We start from the raw sequence: 23,608 nt of genomic DNA on the forward strand, positions 1-23,608 counted from the left end.
GGGTGGTGGGCTTGGCTCGGGCCCTGGTGGCACTGCGGGAGGGAGGGGGGTTGTGTTAGTGGCGGCCAGGCCCGGTGCAGAGGGGATAGCAGGTTCCCAAGAGGTTCTCCTGGAAACACACCTGCAGCCGCTGTTCGCTGAGCACCAGGCCGAGCCACCCGTCGAAGCTGGTGGGGCCCCTAGTTGGTGACCTGGCGCCATCCGTCACTTGCGGAGGTCACAGCCCTGTGCGGAACGTGGCCGAAGCCCTGTCCCTGGGCACGTCCAGTCTGCCTCACCCCCGGGAATCTGGACCCCCCCGCTCCTCCAGCGTCTATAGGCTGGGCCTCTGTGCTGGCTCTCCCTCCGCCTGAGAGGCTCTCCCCACCTTCCGTGGGGTTACCACTGGTCTGCTGACATCCACTCCCTGCCTTGTGTCTGCCTTTTCCATCGGGAGGGACTTGGGAGGGGATGGTCCAAGGCTGCGTTCACTGCCTTGGTGTTCCCTTGGAACTGCACCTGCCCCTGAAGAGGAGCGTTTGAGGGGCTGAATGAATTTCTGCCTCGTAACTCGTCTTTTAGGTCTCAGCCTAAATGTTCCTCCCTCTGCAGGCCTTTCCCGGTCTAAGTGATCATCACCTGTGTTTTCCTCTGAGTGCTTTCTTGCTTATAATTTGTCACTTTTATTTGTGTGTCACTTTTATTTGTGTGATCATCTGTCTGCCTTCCTAGCAATCTCTCCCCGAGGGCAGGGATCCGGGTCTGTTTTGTGCTCTGCTGTCTGCCCAGCCCAGGTTGCTTGAGAAAGAATGAATGAGTGTGTCCTTCAGCACCCAGACACACCTTGTGAGGCTGCGTGGCGGTGCTCCCCTTTCATAGGGGAGGAAAGTCAGGTCGGGCAGCGAGAAGTTCCAGGCACTCAGTGCCCATCCCTGGAGCCTTCACTACACCAGTAAACAGCTCACAGTTATTGGATTTTACAATTCCAAACTAAAGTCCCCAGTGCCTCTGAGTCCAGCTGGCCATCTGGTGCCCCATCCAGAAGCCTGAGGCAGGCAGCCTGAAATAGCCGGCCTGGTTGTCCCCTGATGGCCCTCAGCTTTCTCAGAGGTCGCCTTCCCTGAGCTGGGCCCGTTGCCTACCCAGGATTTCAGTAAGTGGGCGCGATGGGAAGCAGGGAGCCAGCGAGTGATTTGCAGGCCTTTTTCAGGTACCGCAGTGCCCCCAGCCCTGCGTTGGGTCCCTTGCCTGTTTACTGCACTTGACCCTGACAGTGACTTCCAGTTCCCCAGAGGCACCTCAGTTCTCTGTCCTCTGAGCCTTTGCACTTGCTGTTCCCTTTGCTGCAGCACACTTCTCCCTCTGGTTATTTTTTTGGCTGCACAGAGTAGCTTATGGGATCTTAGTTCCCCGACCAGCCCAGCCCAGGCATTGAACTTGTGCCCCCTGCAGTGGAAGCGTGGAGTTCTGACCCCTGGACCACCAGGGAATTCCCTCCTTCCCTCTGCTTTTAGAATTACTGTTACTAAGTTCTTTTTACGGCATTTAAACTATGTATGTACCATACACGTAAGTTGAAGTGTAGTATAATAAAGACCCGTGAGCCTACCTCCCAATTTAGGGCTGAGAACATTACCATTAACTCAGCTCTGTCTGGGAGGGAGGGTGGATGGAGCCCAGAGACCCATGACTGCTACCCTGCAGGTTGCGATTGTCATGCCCTTTTTTTTTTTTTTTAAGTTTTATCACCTGTGCGTGTATGATGAAAAACTATGGAGTTTGGTTTTGCTTGTTTCTGAGTGTTATAAAAATGACGGTGTGTCATGAGTGGAGACCTGGTGCTCTCCTTTCCCCTCAGCGTCGCGTGTCTCACTTCCATCCATGGAGATGCTCCCGAGCCTTCCGTTGCATGGCTCTGCCTTAGCTTGTCCTCAATGGACGTTTGAGCTGTTTCTGGCTTTCAGTCTGACACACTGGCGCAGCTGTGAATTTTGTGTGTGCGTCGCCTGGGGTGTGAGCAAGAAGTCCTCCAGGGTACAGACCTCGGGGTGGACTTGCTGGTTGCGGTTGGGGCTGCGCAGTGGTGCATGATCACACCCAGCCCTCTCAGGGGCCTCTTCCCCCCCTTACCTGGGGAACTCCTACTCAGACCCCCCTGGGTCTCCTCACCGCCACTCCCACTTTCTTTCCTTCAGTAGACGGAGCACCTGCCGTGGACCAGGCACGGTTATGTTATATTCCAGGATGAGATGGTGAGTGAGACTCAAGCCCCTGTGCTCACGTGACCGGTGTTGTTAGGTAGCCCCTCCTCCAGGAAGCCCTCCCTGATCCCCGGGTCAGGTTAGGTGCACTCCTGGGCCCTTCCGCCTTAGTCCTGCCCCCTCGGGGTCATCACTGTCTGGGAACTGCTCTGTCTCCACTGTGGAGGCAGGGATCAGAGGTGTTTTGAATGCTGTGTCCCCAGCATCACCCTCCAGGGGTGGAACACAGAGCAGGTGTTGAGTGAAGGATCCATTGAATTGCTGCTGAGACACTGACCCTTGAGGCAGGTGGGATTAAAGAGAGAAACGGAGTCCAATATCCAGTAATCAGAGTTAAACTTGGGACCCTGGTAGAAGGAGGGACCGTGGCCTCTGCCCTGGGCAGCTGAGAGGAGCTGCCGCCCGGCTCTTGCCACCTCAGTCAGTGGGTGGGCTAGGCAGGGGTGCCTCACTGAGCAGTGGGAGTTAAGAGTTGGCACACGCGTTCCTTTGAAGAGGGCAGGACTGGGAGGCTGTGGTGAGCCTCACAGACATGGACGAGGCAGGCACCAGGCGTCCCGGAGGAGCGGTGGGCGCTGCTCAGGGCCGTCGATCAGTAACCGCAAGGGTGGCGGTGGCTGGTGTTGGCAGAACGCCTGCCCGGTGCCGGGCACAGCGCTGACACCATCCATGCGCCAGCCGGCCCTGTCCACACCCTGTCCCTCGGGGTAGGTGGATCGTTGCCCCATTTCACAGACGTAGGGGGACGGTGAGACGCAGAGGGGGGAGTCCGGCTCGCCCGGCCCACTGGGAGTGGAGCAGCATCTCCCGTCTGCAGGCAGGGGGGCGCTGGCTTAGAGCTGCGCGGCCGGCCTGGGCTCCTCCTCGTCCCGCCGCCCTGTGGGTCCTCCTCTGTCCCCAAGCCTTCACTCCTGTGCCCTCAGGTGCCCAGCCCTGGGTAAATATTTGTCTCTGGGCAGGCAGGAGTGGTGCGACCAGTATTTCCGAGCCAGGTGCCCGGGGACAGGTGGACGCAGCTGGCCCAGGGGCGGAGCTCGAGGAGCCTCCGGGCAGCGCCGAGCCTTTGTTTGCCTGGGGCTCCACTCGCTCTCCAGGTGTCAGCTCACGTCCGCGCTGACAGCAGGCCGGCCGGTCGACCCGCCCCAGCCTCCCGCCAAATGCGTCACATAAGTGATCTCGTTGACTGCTGCTAGAAGCCTCCGTGCATGTGTGTGCGCGCGCGCGCGCGTGTGTGTGTGTGATCAGCCTCCCGCCAAACGCGTCACACAAGTGATCTCGGTGACTGCTGCTAGAAGCCTCCGTGTGTGTGTGTGTGTGTGTCTCTGTGTGTGTCTGTGTGTCTGTGTGTGTGATTGGCTCCGTTTTCCAGAAGAGGAAAGTCAACCAGAAAGAGACCAGGGCCTTGTCCTGTGGCGGCTGGGGTCTGGTGGGAAACCATTGGGGCCGCGTGAGGTACATGAAGGCGCTCACGGGAAGGTCACAGAGGCCTCTGTGCGCTCCTGCGGGGCGGGGGATCAGAGCTGATGGGAAGAGCGGGCCCCAGCTCTCCGGGCCACAGTGCAGCTGACTGGCTCCCTTCTCCGGTCACTGGCCGTCCTGGTGGTCACGCAGGCTGAGCAGAAATCCCACATCCTTCCTGTCAAGTGGGGCCTGAGAGGGCCAGGCTCAGCCTCGTGGGGCTTGGGGACAGCCTAGAGAAGGGGACCTGGGCTCCTCAGACACCACAAACAGACATTGCCAGACGAACCATCTGCCTCCAGGGGCCATGCCCTCTGCACCGGCCTGCACTGTTCTGGGTCAAGAAGGTGGATTCACATCACGAGGCAGAAAGCCACCAGTCACACACACGCACACACACACTCCAGGAGATAGCTCTCAGTGTCTCTCTCACACACACACCCCCCCTAGAAGGCAGCTCTCAGTGTCGCACGCGCACACACACACACACACACTCCAGGAGACAGCTCTCAGTGTCTCACACACACACACACCCCCAGGAGGCAGCTCTCAGTGTCTCTCTCTCTCTCTCACACACACACACACACTCCAGGAGACAGCTCTCAGTGTCTCACACACACACACACCCCCAGGAGGCAGCTCTCAGTGTCTCTCTCTCTCTCTCACACACACACACACACTCCAGGAGACAGCTCTCAGTGTCTCACACACACACACACCCCCAGGAGGCAGCTCTCAGTGTCTCTCTCTCTCTCTCACACACACACACACACTCCAGGAGACAGCTCTCAGTGTCTCACACACACACACACACACTCCAGGAGACAGCTCTCAGTGTCTCTGACACACACACACCCAGAAGGCAGCTCTCAGTGTCTCACACACACACACAGACACACACACACCCAGAAGGCAGCTCTCAGTGTCTCACACACACACACACACACACACACACTCCAGGAGACAGCTCTCAGTGTCTCTCTCACACACCCCCCCCCCCAGAAGGCAGCTCTCAGTGTCTCACACACACACACACTCCAGGAGACAGCTCTCAGTGTCTCTCACACACACACACCCAGAAGGCAGCTCTCAGTGTCACACACACACACACACACACACCCCCAGAAGGCAGGTCTCAGTGTCACACACACACATACACACACACTCACTCCAGGAGACAGCTCTCAGTGTCTCACACACACACACACACACACACACACACACCCCCAGAAGGCAGCTCTCAGTGTCTCACACACACACACACACACACACACACCCCCAGAAGGCAGCTCTCAGTGTCACACACACACACACACACACACACACACTCCAGGAGACAGCTCTCAGTGTCTCACACACATACCCCCAGGAGGCAGCTCTCAGTGTCTCACACACACACACACATCCCCCCCCAGGAGGCAGCTTTCAGTGTCTCACACACACACACACACACACACACACACACACACCACCCAGGAGGCAGGTCTTAGTGTCACACGCACACACACGCCCCACCCCCCAGGAGGCAGCTCGCAGTCAAAGCCCCGCCGTGGGCACTTGCGTTGGGTCGTGCTGCGGCTCAACCAGTACTGGGCTGGACACGTCGTCTTGGTGGTTCAGCATCAGCGGACGTTGAGCTCTGTGCCCACCCACGTGTGCTGGGCATGCAGCACCACCAGGGAGGCGAGAGGCAAGTCAGCCTCGCCACCACAGACCCACTTTGGGGGCGGGAGGACGATGGAGCCCAGGGCCGGCGCAGAGAAGAGGGGGCGCAGAGAAGAGGGGGCGCAGCTGGTGGGTCAGCGCGAGGCTTGGGTGATCCTTAGACACCTCGGACTGTCCACCCCCACCCTGAGCCAGCCGCACACGCCTCTCTCCTGGCCGTGTCCTTGGAAAGCACCTGACCTCCCTGGGCCTCGCTTTCCTCTTCTGGAAAGCTCGAGGCAGCGTGTACTGTGGACAGAAAGCGTCGGGTGTGGTTAAGGGCAAGGGTTGTGGGGACTTCGTGATGGTCCGGGGGTTCAGAATCCCCCTTGCAGGGCAGGGGACGCAGGTTCGATCCCTGGTCAGGGAAACTAAGACCCCGCGGGCCACAGAGCAGCTGGGCCTGCGTGACACAAGGAAGATCCTCTGTGCCGCAACTAAGGCCCGCCGCAGCCACGTAAGTGATAGCAGAGGAAGGGAGCCAGGACCGCGGAGCCGGGCTGCTTAGGCCTGAGCCCCACTCCTCCCACTGGCTCTGTGGCCTCTGGTGGGCTCCTTACCTTCCGCTGCTTCAGGTTCACTCTTCACCTGGGGAGTAAGTCCGCCCTCACCTGGTTGCCGGAAGCAGTAAGTGTCCTAAACGCCAGCAAGGTGCTGTCCCTGTGTGTTTGCTGCCGTGAGTAGCAGTGCTTTGGAATTAGAAGGGGCTGTCTCACGGCTGGCGCGTGGGTCCTTAGGATGCCCTGTGTGACCGTGCCCCGTGACCTCCCCCTCCCCCTAGAGCGCCCTGGAGCTTCAGCAAGCTCCTGCTGAGGGGGAGGCTCCGTGGTGGGCCGAGCTGAGTCGTCTGTGACTTAGAAAGCTTCCGGCGCCTTCAGACTGCACGAGTTTCTGTAGCAGGATCTTCAGATGAGCCGAGCGGTTTGGAAGGTTATGCGGGTCCGCAGGTAGAGTAGCCAGGCCCTCCCTCTTCCTGGCCTGGGACTCCTGGCTGGTTGCATAAGCGTAGCCCAGCCCCTGCAGCTGGTGTCCCCGATCCTGCCTCCCCTCCCCCAGTCACGATGCCTCCCTCCCGAGAGGAACAGGGAAGACCACGCTTATCACCCGGGGAGCTATGGGCCTCGTGGCCCCTTCGCAGGCCTGGGGAGGGGCCCGCAGTCTGAGAAGACAGGACTGACCCAGCCTCTCCTGAGGGGCCTCCTGTCCAGGGCACAGTGTGGCTTCCTGCCCCCGTCATGTGGCTCTCTGGGGAGAAAGGAAGAGAGACTTCGTGCTATTCACAGAGCAAGTCATTCATTTGCCGCAGTGATGTCTCTAGACTCAGGGAGCCCTTGGTGTAGGACAGAGAGCAAACAAGGAAACAGATACCAATTGGGGGCGTCCCGTGAGGCCCCAGAGGGATGTGGTGGAGAATACGGGTGTGGGGGCACTGATTTAGGAAGGGGCCAGAGAAGGCTTCTCAGAAGTGGCAACATTGGAGCTGAGACCTGGATGACAGGTTAGGAAGGGGGTGTGGGGAGGGGAGCGCTCTGAGCCACAGCAACAGCAGTTGCCGACCTAGAGGCCAAAACAAGCAAGGTCGGGCCGGGGAGGTCTGCACGCGGGGATGGGGGTAAGAGCGCTGCAGGATCGAGTCAGGGGCCTTGTCCTGGGGTGAGGAGTTGCAGCCTCAGTCCCAGTGCAGGGACAGGCCGTGGAGACTCAAAGTGCCAGAGGCCAGCCCATCCCTCACCACGGTCACCGTGGCTCGTTACGTGCCTGCCTGTCTCCGAAGGGCAGAAGCTGCAAGGTGGGGGGTTTTCCTTTCCTGGGGGACCTGCTGGAGTGTCCCCACACATGCTCACCATGTTTCTGAAGGTGCACACCCAAACACACCCCTGGGGGTCTCCCCAGCCCTGCCTCGGCTCTGCCAGGGACAGGCAGGGGCCCACCCAAGCGAAGGCCCAGGAGACCAGGCTGGCTGGAGTGAGGGGCGGCAGCCCCTGGCGCTGGTGCGGCTCCAGGACAGATGGAGCTTGGCATCACCAGTGGCGACATGGGCACCCTCTGCTGGGAAAGTTAGCGCTTCCAGCCTGGGCGTGACCTCCGCTGCCTCGGTCCCTCTGAGCTGCGGAAAGGCTGGCAGGGGTGGAGGAAGCCCAGTGCTTCGTCATCGGGAAGAACAACTCGTGACCATGTCCCTTCGTTTTTCCCGAGGAGTCACAGGCGGAGGCTTCTTTTGGAGCCAGCTGTGCTGCTAGAAACCCCTGCTGGTGGAAGTCGTCCTAGCAAAGGCCGCTGCTCCCCTCCGCTCTGTCTGGGCCCTGTCACTCCCCCGGCCTGGCCCCAGACCTCCTGGCCCCCAGAGCGCCCTGTGGCTGGGTCCTGGGGGAGCCCCCGGCCTGGCGGGGGGAAGGCCTGAGGAGTCGTAACCGCCGTGGGCACGGGCACCCGAGGGCGCTTCCTCCTGGCGGACGCGGAGCCATGGAGCTGACTTCGGCCGACTCTGGAGGCCACAGTGGCCCAGCCGTGAGAGAGGAGGCCCTGAGTGTGCGTCCTGTGTGCCCACTCAGGTGTCGCCTCCTCTCGGCACCTGAGTTTGTTTGTCTTAGGTTGGGGGCCTGATCACCTCCCCTTCCCAGGGGTGCTGTGAGGCGTCAGCTCAGGCACATGAAGGTTGTCACCATCGGTGGGCTCCGTGCAGAACTCAGGGACGCTGCCATCAGCAGGCCAGTGCTGGAGCCCTCGGTCGCCCCGCTTCACCACCGTGTGCCTCAGATTCCCCGTGACAGCCCTCCGTCTGGGTGCCCTGTCCCCCTGGTGTGGGTCTGAGGCCCAGCTTTGTATTCCTCCCTTCCTTCCTGCAGCCCATATTGGCTGATCACCTGCTGGGCCAGACCTGACTGTGTGATTAAGGTTGTCATGAAAGGCTGGCCTTGGCTTCCCTCAAGCTTCCTCCCTCCAGTCCCAAATGCTGCCCTGGGGCCCTGTGTGGACCACCAGCTCTGAGCTGCCCCCCATTTAACTTTTCATTATGGACGTCTTCCAACATAGCAACTGTAGGAGTATGATGAACCCACTTTCCGGCTTCAGTAACGACCCGTATGTGGCCAGTCTTGACCCTCAGGCTGCCTCGCTCCCATTATTTTGCAGCAAGTCCTAGATACCCACCATCCCCCATACGTTCTTCTAAGTTGCTTCTGAATTGGCGGGGGCGCTCAGCCTCAAGCCAGCCACCTACTGTTGTTGGTGGTCATCTCCCCCAGATCTCCCCCAGTGCAGGATGAGACCGTGCTCCCTGTGGCCCTGTACACGGTACATGACGCTCGGAGAGGAGCGGCCTCCACCCCCGACCCCCCGCCAAAGGAGGCTCCCCGCCCCAGGGCGAGGCTCCGGAGGCTGCCAGGAAAGCCGTCACGCTCCGATTCCTGGGCGGCGTCCCTTGCTGCTCCGTCGCTGGGTTAGCTTACTTTCTAACAACGAGCACTGTTCCGTGAAAGGTGGTGTTCACCGACATACTCTTCTGTTCCGCGCCATGGGTAGTAACCTTTCAAGGATCTCTGAATGAGTCTCCAAGAGTGGAGGCGCTGGAGCAAAGGGCACACGCATTTGTCTTTCGGCGTGCTGATGGGTTGATGTAGCCACACTGCTGCCGAAAGGGGTTGTGCCTGTTGCTGCGGACACCAGCTCCTCGAGGGCGCGCCCGCCTCCCACGGTCACCAGCAGGTGCTGTCCAGCTCATGGGGTCGGCCTGTCTGAAAAATACATCAGTGTACTTGCATTTAATTTGAATCCCTCTTTATTCTGATTTATTCTGAGAATGAGCGTGGAGGGATTCCGAACCTTGGTTTCCATCTTTGGGGACTGGACTGGAGGAGGCCGTCATCAAGGGGTGGCGGGGAGAACTCAACGAGGCCCCCTCCCCAGCCGAGGAGCCAGCGCGGTGGCGGGAGACGCAGGGTGTGGACAACGCAGAGGGGGCCAGCTGCGGCCTCTGCCTCCCGCTGGAGAAGCGCCCCTGGGCAGGTCACTTCCCATCGCGTGCCTCACCTGGAAGGCAGGGTGACGATGCCTACGGGGCATTTCTGGCAGTCTGGGCCCTGGTATCCTGCCCACCTCCCTCCAGGCTCTTCTGTATTCTTCTGCACGTGGAGCTGACCCCCTGCCCCACGATGTCAGAAGGCCCTGTCTGCCTTCAAGGCCTGGGACAGTGGCCTGGCATGCGCTCTGCTGTCTGCCTCTCCCTCCCCACCCTGTCACGGTGCCTTCTCTGCGCCTGGCCCTGTTAGGGACAGTGCAGGGGATGTGCGGGGAGCCCAGGGGAAGGAGCCTGACCAGCAAGGGGTCATGGAGGGCTCCCCAGAGAAGGGGGCCCCTGAGCTGAGGGTTGAAATGAGGCTGTCCTGCCTAAGAGGAGAGAGAGAACGAGGTGAGGTGAGGCCCTGGGCCTTTCTGGGAAAGGAGTTTCGAGTGTGGCTGGAGCACACTGCTGGCCGGGGTGCAGGGGCTCCATGAGCAAGTCTTCACAGGGGCTTCTGAGACCCAGCTTCCCCCTCCACCTTGTCCCAGCTCAGTCCAGAACATGCACAGCACCCCCAGAGGGCCTCCCTGGATGGACTGCATGCTCCTCCCCCCAGATAAGAACCCCTGGGGGGTGGGGATTCCTCCCCCCGTCCAAGCCCTCCCTGTCCTCCCAGTGCCAGCACACAGCTTGGCAAGGCCTGGCCTGGGAGGTGTGGGCTGACGAATAGGAAGATGGTATCTAAGTGGGAATTCTGGGTTAGAAGCCTCACTCCAAGGGGCTGAAGGCTGAAGGGGGATTCTATTGTCTTCTGGATCTGCGGAGCCTTGACTAGCTTGACTTCTGGCCTCGCTGGATCCTGTGTCTCTCTTCTCCTCTGGGCTCACCTCTCCCAAGTCGGCTTTATTCTTGGGAGGCACTCTCCCCTTGGTGGATTCCGGAGTGGCTGCTCCAAAAGCGGGAGGCCACCTCGTCCACCCCTGGAGACGCGAGCTCTTGTTTCCTGACAGCCCTGCAGGGGTCATCCCCCTGTCCCTGGTGAGTCACTGAAAGGAGGCTGCGGACAGGGCACCTCTGGGGAGGATGGCGGGACATGGAGGTAACGCAGACGTCCCACGTGGGGCCCGGGGATGGCGGCGTGAGGGCGGTGGGGCCTGGGTGCTGACTGCCCGGGGCAGCGCGGGGAGACGCGGACAAGGCAGCCTCACTGTGGGAGCGTGCTGTGAGCCTGGCACACCGCCTGCCCGGGGGCTGCTGGCCAGGTGCCCCCTGAAGGTGTGAGCCCAAGCGGCCTGGGTCGGCGAGGATGGTGTTCCCCAGATGGTGAGGCATGGGCCACAAGAGCCTGGGTGCCCTGCAGGGCTGGTCACTGCAGTGACCTTGCTGCTGTGAGGCTCTGGTTTCCTCTCTGTCGGGCAGGGTGATGGTGACGGTGCCCTTCTGTCTGGGGTAGGAAGGGCGTGACAGGACCCTCTGAGGGTGGGCTCCGCAGATGCGCTGACCAGGCCCTGGGAGTCGGAACCACGTGCGGTTAGAACCCAGGCCTGGCTCCAGGCCACCCAGTAGCCTCAGCCTCCCTCTTCAGCTCTGGGCGCCAGTCCTGACAGCCTCCCTGTTAGGGGACTCAGGGGGCTTCCCGCTCCCTGGCCCTGGTCTCTGCAGACGCAGTCCTCCCCAGACCTCGGATACCCCCTGACACTGCTCTGAACCAGCCTGGTGGCTCCTGTCTCGTAGAGTGGAGTGTTCACTGAGGCCCGCTGGGTCCCCACCCCTCCGCCTCTCCTGGTGGCCTGGATCCAGCCCCGCCTGTCCCCCTGCTGTCCTGCCTCTCTGCTCCCCTGGGCTACTGCCCCCTGCTCTCTGTCTCTCTCATCTGTGTCTGCAACCTGCTTTTGAAGCCTCAGGAGTGAGAACTGGCCCCCATCCCCTTGTCCCACCACCCCCCCCACCTCCACTGCTGCTTCCTGGTTTTGACGCCCACTGGGGTGACCACAGCCCCAGGCTGACGCAGGTATGGCCTGAGCCACCGCCGCCCCCTGGTGCACCCCGTCCTTGCCTCTCGTGGGTGCCTTTGCACCTGTGTGCAGAGGAGAGAGCCCTCTCGGCTGTCACCTGACGCCTGGCATCGGGTTTCTGTGCCCCTTTGTGCGGCAGGGGTGGGGGAGCGGTCTCGTTTGCCCCACAGCCTCTTCCTGGGAGACTGGCACCAGCTGCACATGGGCCTCGCTCCCCACAGCTCACACCTTCGCCCCGGCCCCTGCCTCCCCCCGGGCCCGTCAAGGTCATGTGAGAATGGAGCCATGTTCCAGTTACAGAGCAGGACAGGTCGGAGTGTGCATTCCAGCCCGGCCGCTCCTGACTCCGTGACCTTGGACAGATGACTTGCCCTTTCTGAGCTTGCTTCCCCTGATTACAAAGTAAAAATGCACCTGCCAGACTCATAAGGTCACGCAGCTGGCCGGACAAAACTGCATAGAAAGTGCTCAGCATGGTGGCTTAGACGGAGTAAGTGCCCGATGCCTGGCAGTGGTGGCCGCAGCCACCATTGCCACCTTTACCAGCTGTGTCTCCCGCCGAGCCAGGCCCTGTGCTGGGCAGCTCTGTGGCGGGTGCTCTCATGCCCCTCTCTCCTGAGACCCTCCAGATTCCCTTTCAGAGAGGAAAAGAGTCATTGTGTTCATCACAGCCTCACAGGATGAGGATCGGAACATGGGTCCTCTTACCTGAAGCAGTGACCTCTTCGCATCCCACTCCCGGCGCCCGGGGGTGCGCCCCTCACCGCACCGCCCCTCCTCTCTGATGGCTGCTTACACCAGCCCCTGCCCAAATCAGACCTTGGCAGCCGTGGCTATGGGAGCTGGAAACACACTCACAGGCGTGTCCCCTTCGCACACGCCTCACCAACCATTCCGTCACTCAACAGGTGCTTTGTTCTCTTCTGGGTCCCCGCCTTCCAGTGTGGGCACAAAACAGGGCAGTGACAGCCAGCCGGCCTCGAGGAGCACTCCGGAGCGTGAGCTCAGCCCTGGCCTGAGGGGTGTGCTCTGCTGACTCAGTGCACACTCACCCTGGGAGGAGTCCCGTTCGGCCCCTTTTTCAGAGTCGGGTGGTTGCGGGGCAGACGTTCCGTCGTTTTGCTCAGAGTCATAGGGTTTAAGTTGGGAGCCAGGACTTGGTCCCAGGCGCTCCGGCTCCGGAGCCCGTGCTCAACCACGCTGCAAGACCCCGTGTCTCCGGTAAGCCGCGTCCAGGCAGGGCCTCTCTGAGCTCACGGGGGCGGGGGGCAGCCAGGCCCCAGGCCCCCAACAGCAGGCTGGAGCTGGGCCCTCACCACTTTGCAGCCTTGCCCTCGGACCCTGGGGCAGGGCTCTGACTCAGGTCTCCCAGCCTGGCCCAGCCTGGCGGCCAGTGACCTCACCGTGTGAGCGGTTCTCCTCACCCTAGCTCTCCGGGTCCGCCTGCTTGTTTGTGGGTGCCTGGCTGCAGCCTGAGGCCCAGGCCTTTGACTTGCAGCGGCCTTGTGGTTCTGTTAAGGCTGGACAAGTCGAGGGCGGATGACCCAAGGTGGGGCCTTGATGATTTCGTCACAGCATCACAGATGAGCAAGTGTGTGGGGGCTGGTCCTGAGCCGGCTGCCCGGGCCAACCCCCCAGCCTGTAAAGTGCTTGGGTGGCGCCTGGCACGGCAGAAGTGCTGCATAAACACTCTATGTAATTTGTCTGAACCACCTGTACTGCCGTTTCCTTACCGTGTGTTTTTTTTTAACATTGGTTCATTAAAAAAATTTGAATATGTTTCTTCTCATTTATTTCCACTGATAATCTATGCAAAATGCTGGTTTTGATTTAATAGTTCCTTTTTCTTATATATGAATGAAATGCCCATACATACTGATGACCTCAAGGTCCTTCCCAATCCACCTGACACTCACACGTGCCCACTGGTGACCGACCAGGCCTGGGGACATGGCTGGTGGTGCTGTTGAGAAAAGCAAGGCGGGGCCAGGGGAGTTCAGGCTGAACCCTGCTTCTGTTCCTCTGTTTCACCCCACTGCTGCCCCCACCTGGAATGTGTGTCTCAGCATCAGAGGAAAATGACAAGACGCAGCTATCATTCTTTTTGAAAAGTAATTTTATTGTGTTTGCCAGTTTGGGGCTGAGCTGGGTCTTCGCTGCAGCGCGCGGGCTCTTCTTCAGTCGCGGCGAGCAGGTGTGCTCTGGTGGCGGTGCGTGGGCTTCCCGTTGCCCCCCGTGTCTTCTCGTGTGGCGGGGCAGGGACTGCAGGTGCACGGGCTTCAGTAGTCGTGGCGCACAGACTAGTTGCTCCGCGGCGCGTGGCATCTTCCCGGATCAGGGATGGAACCCGCGTCTCCCACACTGGCAGGTAGACTCTCCGCCACTGAGCCTCCGGGGAGCCCGCAGTCGCCACTCGTGTCTGCAGCTGCCCTGGGCCTTGGGCCCCGGGTCTCCCAGCCTGCCTCTCCTGCCCCTGCTCTCAGCTTCCCCTACTGTGCCTGAGTGGGCAGGTGCTGCCTCCCCCAGCCCTGGCAGTGGCCTTGTGTGAGGCTGTACCGGCATCCAAGCCCCACGGGCGCCTTGCTGGAGGAGTGGCTGGATGGTACTTGTGGCTGGTGTGGAGGTGGCAAGGTCAGAGACCCTGGCCCTCAGACTCACCAGGAGGCCTCTCAGGGCAAAGACCAACCCAGTGGGTAGGCTTTCAGGGGACATCAGGAGCCAGAAGTCCTAGGCAGTCAGGGAGGGCTTTCTGGAGGAAGCGGTGTTGGAGCTGGACACCTAAAGGACCAACTGCAATTTGAGAGGTTGCTAAGGCTCATGTTTCCTGCCCAGACTGTCTAGGATACTGAGAACTGCTAGTTAACCCCATGTGTACCCCGTCCCTACTTCATCCCCATCTGAGGTGACCAAACCAACCCCACGTTGGCCTGGGGTCCGTTACGGAAGGGAGTGGGTCTCAGGGAGCAGTTTTTGCCTTTTGGCCATCGCGTAAAGCCTATGTACACTTTCTTGGAGTGACTTTTTTTTTTTTAATCCTCGAGTGGGTTGCCATGCCCTCTTCCAGGGGATCTTCCTGACCAAGGGATCGAACTCCCGACTCTAGAAATCTCCTGTATTTGTAGGCAGGTTCTTTACCACTAGTACCTCTTGGGAAGCCCCATGGAGCAGCGATTCTTAAAGGCGAAAAACGGGATTTATAAAGGGTACAGTTAAAATACAGTATATTGAATACCTTTACAATCATTATATAGTATTTATACTCATCCTCATTGACACGTTAAATAACAGGACATAGCAGCAGCTCGGACGGCTCCCAAAGCAGTGATGAGCATTCAGGATCTGCAGTAACTGTTACGTGACGTGAAAACATCTGCCGTTTCTATTGATGACAGAGTGTTAGGGTCTGCTAAAGAGTGTTTCTTTTCTCTCTTTTTTGCCTCTAAGAAGGAAATGCTAAATTACGTCACAGTTCAGCTAGTGAAACTACAGAGGCAATTTTTCTCAAGTTCATGGACCCCCTGAGAGGTCAGTGGCCCCCTGCTTGGCGGACTCCCTGAGTACAGGCCAGTGCCAGTCCCCCCTCCCCCAGAGCTGGGAGCCCCCGGGCACGTGATGCCATGGCAGCGGGGCCAGCTGACACGGGGGAGGCTGCTGGTCACCTACAGCTAGCTTCTCTCAGGCTCCATGCTGCCCACTTCCCCCAAGAAGGAAGCGAGGGGTCTAGGATGGAGCCTGAGCCCTGGGAAGCCCAGGGCCTCTATGGGCTTCTTTCCTCCAGCATCCCTACCTAACACAACAGAGAGAGTTCCGGAGCAGGTATTCTGCTCTGCCTGGCCCCAGGGAGGCAGCTTTCCTTCCCTGGACCTTGGTTTCCTCCGCAAGAAGTCATGGTGCTGTTTGATAGGGTTGGGTGTTGGGCTCCTGGCAGAATGGTGGCCGGAGGGAGCGTCCCCTGGAAATGCCTGCCCGGAAGCTCTGCAGGGGCTCCCACAGGTCCATCCCCTGCCCGCCCTGCAGCCCCCGTGTCCGCCCCACTCTGCTGGCTCCCTGCACCCAGGCCTGACTCTGTGCCTCCCCGGCTCAGAGCCCTTCCTGCACTCCTGGCTGCTGCTGCTGCTACTAAGTCGCTTCAGTTGTGTGTCCGACTCTGTGCGACCCCGTAGACGGCCTCCTACCAGGCTCCTCTGTCCCTGGGATTCTCCAGGCAAGAACACTGGAGTGGGTTGCCATTTCCTCCTCCAGTGCGTGAAAGTGAAGCCACTCAGTCGTGTCCGACTCTTTAGCAACCTCATGGACTGCAGCCTACCAGGCTCCTCTGTCCATGGGATTTTCCAGGCAAGAGTACTGGAGTGGGGTGCCGTTGCTTTCTCTGGCACTCCTGGCTGCCCCCGGGCAAAATCCAGGCTCTGACAGCCAAAAACTGGTCTTTTCACCTGGCGAATGGCTAAACAAAATGCATACCTGGGCAGTTACTACGCAGCACTACAAAGGGGCCGAAACTCAAAACTGTTCGGTTCCAGAAAGAAGTGGGCTGCCAGAGGCCACATACTGTTTACCGTCGTTGTATGAAATGTCCAGAAAAGGCAAATCTATGCAGACAGAAAGGCTAGCCCTACCTTCCACGTGGTAACAGGCCCTGAGATTCCCAAGGACAAGCCTGTGCAGGTTGGGTTTCGGCTGCACCCCTCGTTCATTTGGGGAGCCACTGTCCGCCTCCTTGGGGCGCCAGGGCCATATCAGGGACTCTGACTGCTGCCGTGTCCCTGGGGCACAGGAGGCCCCGTTTGGTGCTGAGGGAGTTTCTGGAGTGAGGAATCTGAGAGGCCATGTGGCATCGCAGTTGAGGCCTGAGTTCCAGCTCCACCACTCACCAGCTGTGTGACCTTGGGCAAAGTGCTTCACCTCTCTGAGCTCAACTTCCTCATAAGGTTGGAGTGTGGCCTCATTCTCTCATTCAAAGGAAACCACAAATCAGACATCTGCTCTGGGTCTGGCCTTGTGCTGGGTGGTGGTGGGGAGACCTAGGGAGCCCCAGTCCTGCCCTGCGGGGGCTCCCAATCTCGTGGAGGAAGCAGCTGACAGGTAGAAAAGTGGCGTGACATTAGCTGTATGATGTTTATGGGAAGGTGCTCGGGGAGCTGCAGGGAGGTGTGGGAGAGTGGGCTGACTTGGTTTGGGGGCGCTGGGAGACACTCCCCAGCGCAGCAGTCACAGCAAGGGGCCTCAACAGCAGGACTGCACTCAGTGGGTTGTTGGAAGGAGGTTGAGAGGGGAAGGGGCGGGGGGCAGAGGCTAGTGGGTAGGAATGGGTGAATGAGGCCCAGGGGGTGGAGCGTCACCTGCCTGGGTCTTCTTTGCCTACAGCCCAGAATGTGACCGTGGACGAGATTATTGGCGCCTACAAGCAGGCTTGCCAGAAGCTGAATTGCAGACAGATCCCTAAGCTCCTCAGGCAGCTCCAGGTATGCCAGGTGACTGGGGGTGGGAGTGGTCCCTGGGGTGAAGCTGCCCTCCCTGTACCCCCCAGCACCCTCTGGGCCTGTGATGTCTGCCCCAAGCAAGAGAGGGTACACAGAACACTCCCCCTCCCCAGCCTAGCCGGCCAGCCAAGGGCTAATGTAAATATGTCTTTGAAAATCCTCTTTTAAGTGGTAAAACCAGTCAGGCTCTTCATGAATATTTAAATAAACAGTACAGAATTATATAAAGTAGGAAATTACTTGTCAAGAATCATCCGCTCCCCAAAGAAGTTCTCTTCCTCAGGGGAAAAGCCATGTATATGAAATTTAAAAGTCTGAATGACAAAAATAATGTATATTCTTTTAAAAAGTTCAAATACTGCAGATAAAGAAAGCACGCCGTTTCTCAATTCTTGCCCAAGTCCCATTCCCAGGAGTGCCCCCTGGTGGCAGCTTGGGGTTTTCACCCTCTAGACTTTCTGCCTTTATAAATGGGGGAGTCACTGTCCAGAGGTGTGTAGACACGTGGGCAGGTTCTGTTTTTTTGTATGACTAAGGCCTTGCTGTGGGGCTTCTCTGGTGGTTCAGCCCATAAGGAATCTGCACTGTGGGAGACTCAGGTTTGATCCCTGGGTTGGGAAGATCCTTTGGAGAAGGGAATGGCAACCCACTCCAGTGTTCTTTCCTGGAGAATCCCCATGGACAGAGGAGCCTGGCGGGCTGCAGTCTGTGGGGTCACAAAGAGTTGGACACTACTGAGCGACTAACACACACACACACAGGGCCTTGCTGTGCCTCTGGCCTGCTCTCCTCTAGTCGTCACTCGCAGGCCGCCTGTCCACCCTGGTCGTGTTGGTAAAGCACTGCCTTAGTGCCTTCCCTCTGGATGGGTCATTCCAGAATGTTCCAGGATTGCTTGTTTCAGAGCCCTGGCTGCCCCACTGTTAGGGACAGACAACCTGACAGCCTGGTCAAGGGCTTCCTGGCTTGACCACCGTCCGCTCTGCTTTCCCAGGAGTTCACGGACCTCGGGCACCGCATCGACTGCCTGGATCTGAAAGGTGTGTGTCTGGAAGGGGCCGGGGGCCCTTGGGTGGTGGGCAAAACTGGGACCTCCCTGGAGGTGGCCGAGGGCAGGCAGAGCTGGGCCAGAGAGAGGTGTGGGCGTCCCCGGAGGTGAGACAGGTGCCTCGAGCCGTGGGGAGGCGGGAGGGTCTTTCCTCCCTGGGTTGGCCGGGAGCCCGTGCTTCCACCCAGCGGCCCGCCCCACATGTGAGTGCACATGCGTAGAGATGCGCCCACAGATGCGCATGCGCACACGGCACTCCGTCTCGTCTCAGGTGAGAAGCTTGACTACAAGACCTGCGAGGCCCTGGAAGAGGTCTTCAAGAGGCTGCAGTTCAAGGTCGTGGATCTGGAACAGACGAACCTGGACGAAGATGTGAGCAGCCCGCCACCGCCCATCCCCACACCCTGAGCTCCCTGCCCCTTAGAGGTCTCGGGGGAGGGCATAGCAGAAAAAAGGAACCCCCTTGGACAGAGGCTGGACGGGGCCTCTTGAGGAGCAAGATCAGGGAGATGGCCAGAGCGCCTGGAGTGCGGGGTGGGGTTGGACTCTGGATGGGGCCCAGAGAAACGGTCTCACAGACTCACCCCAGGATGGGGCTTCCTAAGCAAGGGGGATGCGTGGGGCCAGGCCTGAGCGGAGGCGTATGGCCTTCGGGAGTCTAGTGCCTCAGCCCCTGCCTCTTGGCTTCCCCGGGCGGCCGCAACCTGAGGCCGAGCCCCGCTGTCTCTGCCCAGGGTGCCTCAGCCCTCTTCGACATGATTGAGTACTACGAGTCGGCCACACACCTCAACATCTCCTTCAACAAGCACATCGGCACCCGGGGCTGGCAGGCCGCCGCCCACATGATGCGCAAGGTGGGCACCTCCGGCCCGCAGCCTCTCTTCATAGGGCCTGGTTCCACAGCCCTCCCTTCACCAGCCAGTGTCCCCCGCTGTACAGCCAGGTGGCCCTGCTGTCCATGAGGCTGTTGGGTGGGGGGGGCCGCCCCCAGGGCGGAGAGGGCGGGGCCAGCCTGACCGCGCCCCTCACGCACCTGCCTCGCAGACAAGCTGCCTGCAGTACCTGGACGCGCGCAACACACCCCTCCTGGACCACTCGGCGCCCTTCGTGGCGCGCGCCCTGCGCATCCGCAGCAGCCTAGCAGTGCTGCACCTGGAGAGCTCCAGCCTGTCGGGGCGGCCCCTCATGCTGCTTGGTGAGGCCCCAGGGCGGTGTGCTGCTGGGCTCGGGCTGTTGGCCAGGTCCCCCAGGCCTGGCCGGTCACAACCCCCTCCCCCTCTCCCCTAGCCACGGCCCTGAAGATGAACATGACTCTGCGGGAGCTGTACCTCGCCGACAACAAGCTCAACGGCCTGCAGGACTCGGCCCAGCTCGGCAACCTGCTCAAGTTCAACTGTTCCCTGCAGATCCTGGACCTCCGCAACAACCACGTGCTGGACTCAGGTGGATATGTGGTCCCTACCTGACCCCTGCTTCAGTTCCCCGGCACCCACTGTGTGGCCAGCCAGTCACTCGTGGTGCTGCTGACACGGGTGGCTAGGACAGTCCTAGCCCTCCCCTCGTGGTGATGGCGCAGATAGGGCCAGGCTGTGGGAGCCCCAGGGTTTGGCCCCGACTTGGGATGAGGGAGGAGGGAACAGCTCAACTGTTCCTTCAGGGTGAGGTGCAGTATTGACCAGATAGTTGATATTGGGATAAAGGATCAACCAGAAGCTGTTCAAGGTGTGCAGGCAGGGACCTGTGGGTGGTGATGAGGAGGCTGGGCTGGAGCCAGCCATTTAAACAGCCTAGGGAAGAATCCAGGCAGAGAATACCAAGTGCTGAGATCTGAGGTGGGAAGGAGCTTATGCATACATGCTCGGTCACTTCAGTCATGTCCTACTCTTTATGACCGCATGGACTATAGCTCGCCAGGCTCCTCTGTCCATGGAATTTTCCAGGCAAGAATACTAGAATGGGTTGCCATGCCCTTCTCCAGAGGATCTTCCTGACCCAGGGATCAAACCCCCATCTCCTGCATTGCAGGCAGATTGTTTTACTGCTTAAACCATCAGGAAAACCTGGGAAAGAGCTTAGATGTTAGATATCTGGGGGGAAGAGCCCCAGTGAGCCCGAAGGTGAGTGAGCAGTGAAGAGGGACTAGTCACAGGGCCTTGTCAGTGGGAGGAATTTGATTTCATCCTGGCTCACTGTCGAGCAGAGTCCCAGGGGAGGGAGGTGCAGGATGGGGCAATAAGTCCAGCGCCTTCCTCCAGGGCATCTGGCCCTGGACACCATGATTACTGAGCACCTACCACATTCAGGGCCTATTGGCTCCTGGTTCACAGCGATGAGTGAGGCAGAGGTCTCTGTCTCGGGAGAGACAAAGCCAAGATACATGAGTAATGTCTGTTAGATGGTGAGACATGCCGTGAAGAGAAGCAAGCCACGATGGTGGACAGAGCTGTCTGCTGAGGGTAGGCTGGCCAGGACTGTCCTGTGAGCAGGCGAGATTTGAGTGAAGATCTGAGACAGGTGGAGGAGTCCTTCATCTACTTAGCCAGAGGACGAATGATCCCTGGGGTTGGGAAGTTGTGTGTGCCAGGTCCCAGGTAGTGGGGCCAGAGCCTGTGGGGCTAGACAGGCCGGGGCGGGGCTTTCTGAGCACTCTCAGCTGGCTCTTGGCCAGCATCCCCCGGGGAGACTCCCCGACCACCGGCAAGACTTGCCCACGGGCCTCCCCAGGTCTGGCCTACATCTGCGAGGGCCTTAAGGAGCAGAGGAAGGGGCTGACGACCCTGGTGCTGTGGAACAACCAGCTCACGCACACGGGCATGGCTTTCCTGGGCATGACGCTGGTGAGTCGGCTGGAGAGGAAGGGAGCAGCGTGGCTCCTCCAGCACCTCCCCCGTCCCCCTTCTTCCTCCTCTTCCGCGGTCTCGGCTCATCCTGCCAGTTGGGGAACCTGGCCTCTCCCGCCAGCCCTGTTTTTGCTCCGGCTCCTGCTCCCTCTTCCTCTGAGGGCAGCCCTTCCTTCATTGCTTCTCCACACCCAGCACCACAGCCTAGACAAGACAGTGCCTTGTGCCAGGGGAAGCCGCTTTGTCTAGAAAGTTAGCATTCCTGGAAGTCTTCAGTAAGTCTTGACTCTCTTCATCACATGGTATTCAAAGCAAGCCCACAGGGTACAAGGCCTCAGACCCAAGTTAAGAATTACCCACAGCCAGGCCTGTGCCCAGAGCCCTCAGGAGGCTGGCGAGGTCAGAGGGTGGGCCTGGGGCTGTGGGGTGGCTGGACGCTCGGAGGGCTGAGTAGTGGACGGGGCAGCTGGCACTTGGGAGATTTCTGCGTACATGAGGGATTCGGCCCAAAGCAGGAAGGTGCCGGTGCTCGGACTAGGGGCACTGCCAAGGAGAGCCTGCCTCTTTCCTGACTGGCTTCCTGGGCCTTTCCTGGCTCTTGTGCGCCAATCCCTCCAGCCGCACACACACAGCCTGGAGACACTGAACCTGGGCCACAACCCCATCGGGAATGAGGGCGTGCGGAACCTCAAGAACGGCCTCATCGGCAACCGCAGCGTGCTGCGCCTCGGCCTGGCCTCCACCAAGCTCACGTGCGAGGGTAGGGCGCAGGGCATGGTGGGGCTGGGGCGGGGGGCGGCCAGCCGAGCATGGGCCCGTGGCCAGCCCCTGCGGTCCCCCTCCCAGGCGCGGTGGCAGTGGCGGAGTTCATCGCCGAGAGCCCCCGCCTCCTGAGACTGGACCTTCGGGAGAACGAGATCAAGACAGGCGGGCTCATGGCACTGTCGTTGGCCCTCAAGGTGAACCACTCCCTGCTGCGTCTGGACCTCGACCGTGAGCCCAAGAAGGAGGCGGTGAGCGGGCTCTTCCCTGCCGGCAGGGGGTGGGCCGGGGACCTGCTGTGGGCAGGCCACCCAGAGCCCGAGCCCGGCCCACTCCTCTGCCTGCAGGTGAAGAGCTTCATCGAGACACAGAAGGCGCTGCTCGCTGAGATCCAGAACGGCTGCAAGCGCAACTTCGTGCTGGCGCGGGAGCGGGAGGAAAAGGAGCAGCGGCTGCAGCTGTCGGCCTCCATGCCCGAGATCACCGTCACCGAGCCCCAGCCCGACGACGAGCCCCGGGAGGAGCCTGCCGCCGAGGCGCAGGAGAACGGGGCACCGGGCTCCAACCCCCGGCCGGACTCAGACTCAGACTCAGACTCTGAGGGGGAGGACGGGGACGAGGCGGATGGGGAGAGGGCCGAGGCCCCCTGCCCCGCCCTGGTGCCCCCCACGGACTCCCTGGGCCCTGGGGACAGGAGCCCCCCAGGCTGCCCCTCCTCCCCCGCCGAGCAGCGCATCTCCGTGTCCAGCCCGGGCTGGGGCCACAAAGTGTTTGTGGTGACCCGGGTGGAGAGTCCACCCGAGAGGGCAGAGCCTCCTGTGCCCCCCGCCCCTCCTGCCACCTCCGCCCCTCCTGGTCCTGCGTCCCCACCCGCCTCAACCTCCCCCCCACCCTCACCTTTCCTTACGCCCACTGAGGCTGCCAGCACTCCGGACCCTGGGCCACCTGAGTCCCAGCCACCGCTGGAGCCGCCCCAGGTGGGGCCACCATTGCCCAACGGCCTGAAGCCTGAGTTCGCCCTGGCACTGTCCCCAGAGCCGCCCCCAGGGCCTGAGGCCAAGGTGGGAAGCTGTGGCCTGGAACACGGTGAGAGGCGCCCTGGGGCTGGGTGGCGGGGCCCCTGGGTGCTGTGTGTGACCCTGGGCAAGCATCCACCCGTGGGGTGCCTCAGTTACCCCTTGAAGAAAGTGGACCTTGACAGGGACGAGTGGGACTGGGTTCTCGGTCCCCACCATACTCCCTGGGGTCCCTGGGAGCCCCTTGGGGATGGGGCATGTCAGGTCTGCTGACTGGAGTCTGAGGGTCTCAGTGGCCCCCGGACCTGTGCTCCCTTAGGAGTCTGGCTCAGGCAGGGCTCCTGCCCCAGCCCTCCCATCTGACTGGAGGCCGCCCACCCTTCTCCCCCGACCCCCCACAGAACTGAGCTGCTCCAAGAACGAGAAGGAGCTCGAAGAGCTGCTCCTGGAAGCCAGTCAGGAATCTGGGCAGGAGACACTGTGACGCTTTAGGTGCGGTGCGGTGCGGGCCGGGCCGGGCCGGACCGGGCCGGGGGGCTGGTGGCAGAGCCCCGGCTCTGACAGGCTCTCCACCTTCTCTCCTCCCGAAGCTCCCTGTTACCCATCGGTCTTCGAAGAGCTGAGGCCAGAGCCATGAGAATCTGCTCACCCTCACCCCCAGCCTTCTGAGGCCCGGGACACCAGAGGGTGGGGGCTTTCCTGGGACCCTCGCCCACCGCCCACACAGCAACACTACACGGGGTGCAGGAGCTTCAGGGGTGGCCCTCCCCGCCGTGACTGAAGCACTTCTATTTATGTGTCGACACTCGAAGACTCTGGGCTGAGGGTGGAAGGGAGGAGGAAGTGGACGCGGTCTCCAAAGTCATGGGGCTCACGAGGCCCCAGCGCCTCTTCCCAGGGGCCCATTTGGCCAGGCTTGCCCCATCGAGGGCAGGAGTCCTAGGTGGTGGCGGGATGGCCCCCCGGGGCCCTGGGTGTGGGACCAGGCCGGAGGCATGGCTTGGGAGGGGCGGCGGCGGCGGTGGTGGTGGTGGTGGTGGGTGGT

General features: G+C 60.7%; 1 protein-coding gene across 1 annotated transcript in view; it reads left to right on the forward strand.

Moving 5' to 3' along the window:
• Positions 1–23,608, forward strand: part of PPP1R37 (protein phosphatase 1 regulatory subunit 37) — a 37,527-nt gene extending 13,919 nt beyond the window's left edge. Inside the window, exons 2-13 of the mRNA XM_018062574.1 lie at positions 16,782–16,879; positions 17,892–17,937; positions 18,217–18,317; positions 18,680–18,799; positions 18,990–19,140; positions 19,233–19,388; positions 20,670–20,782; positions 21,404–21,545; positions 21,632–21,798; positions 21,895–22,633; positions 22,965–23,055; positions 23,154–23,608. Of these exons, the coding sequence (XP_017918063.1) occupies positions 16,782–16,879; positions 17,892–17,937; positions 18,217–18,317; positions 18,680–18,799; positions 18,990–19,140; positions 19,233–19,388; positions 20,670–20,782; positions 21,404–21,545; positions 21,632–21,798; positions 21,895–22,633; positions 22,965–23,047 (1,916 nt within the window). The 3' untranslated portion in view covers positions 23,048–23,055; positions 23,154–23,608. The remainder of the gene's footprint in view (positions 1–16,781; positions 16,880–17,891; positions 17,938–18,216; positions 18,318–18,679; positions 18,800–18,989; positions 19,141–19,232; positions 19,389–20,669; positions 20,783–21,403; positions 21,546–21,631; positions 21,799–21,894; positions 22,634–22,964; positions 23,056–23,153) is intronic.

Source organism: Capra hircus, chromosome 18 (genome assembly GCF_001704415.2).
Source record: "Capra hircus breed San Clemente chromosome 18, ASM170441v1, whole genome shotgun sequence".
Taxonomy (NCBI): Eukaryota; Metazoa; Chordata; class Mammalia; order Artiodactyla; family Bovidae; genus Capra; species Capra hircus.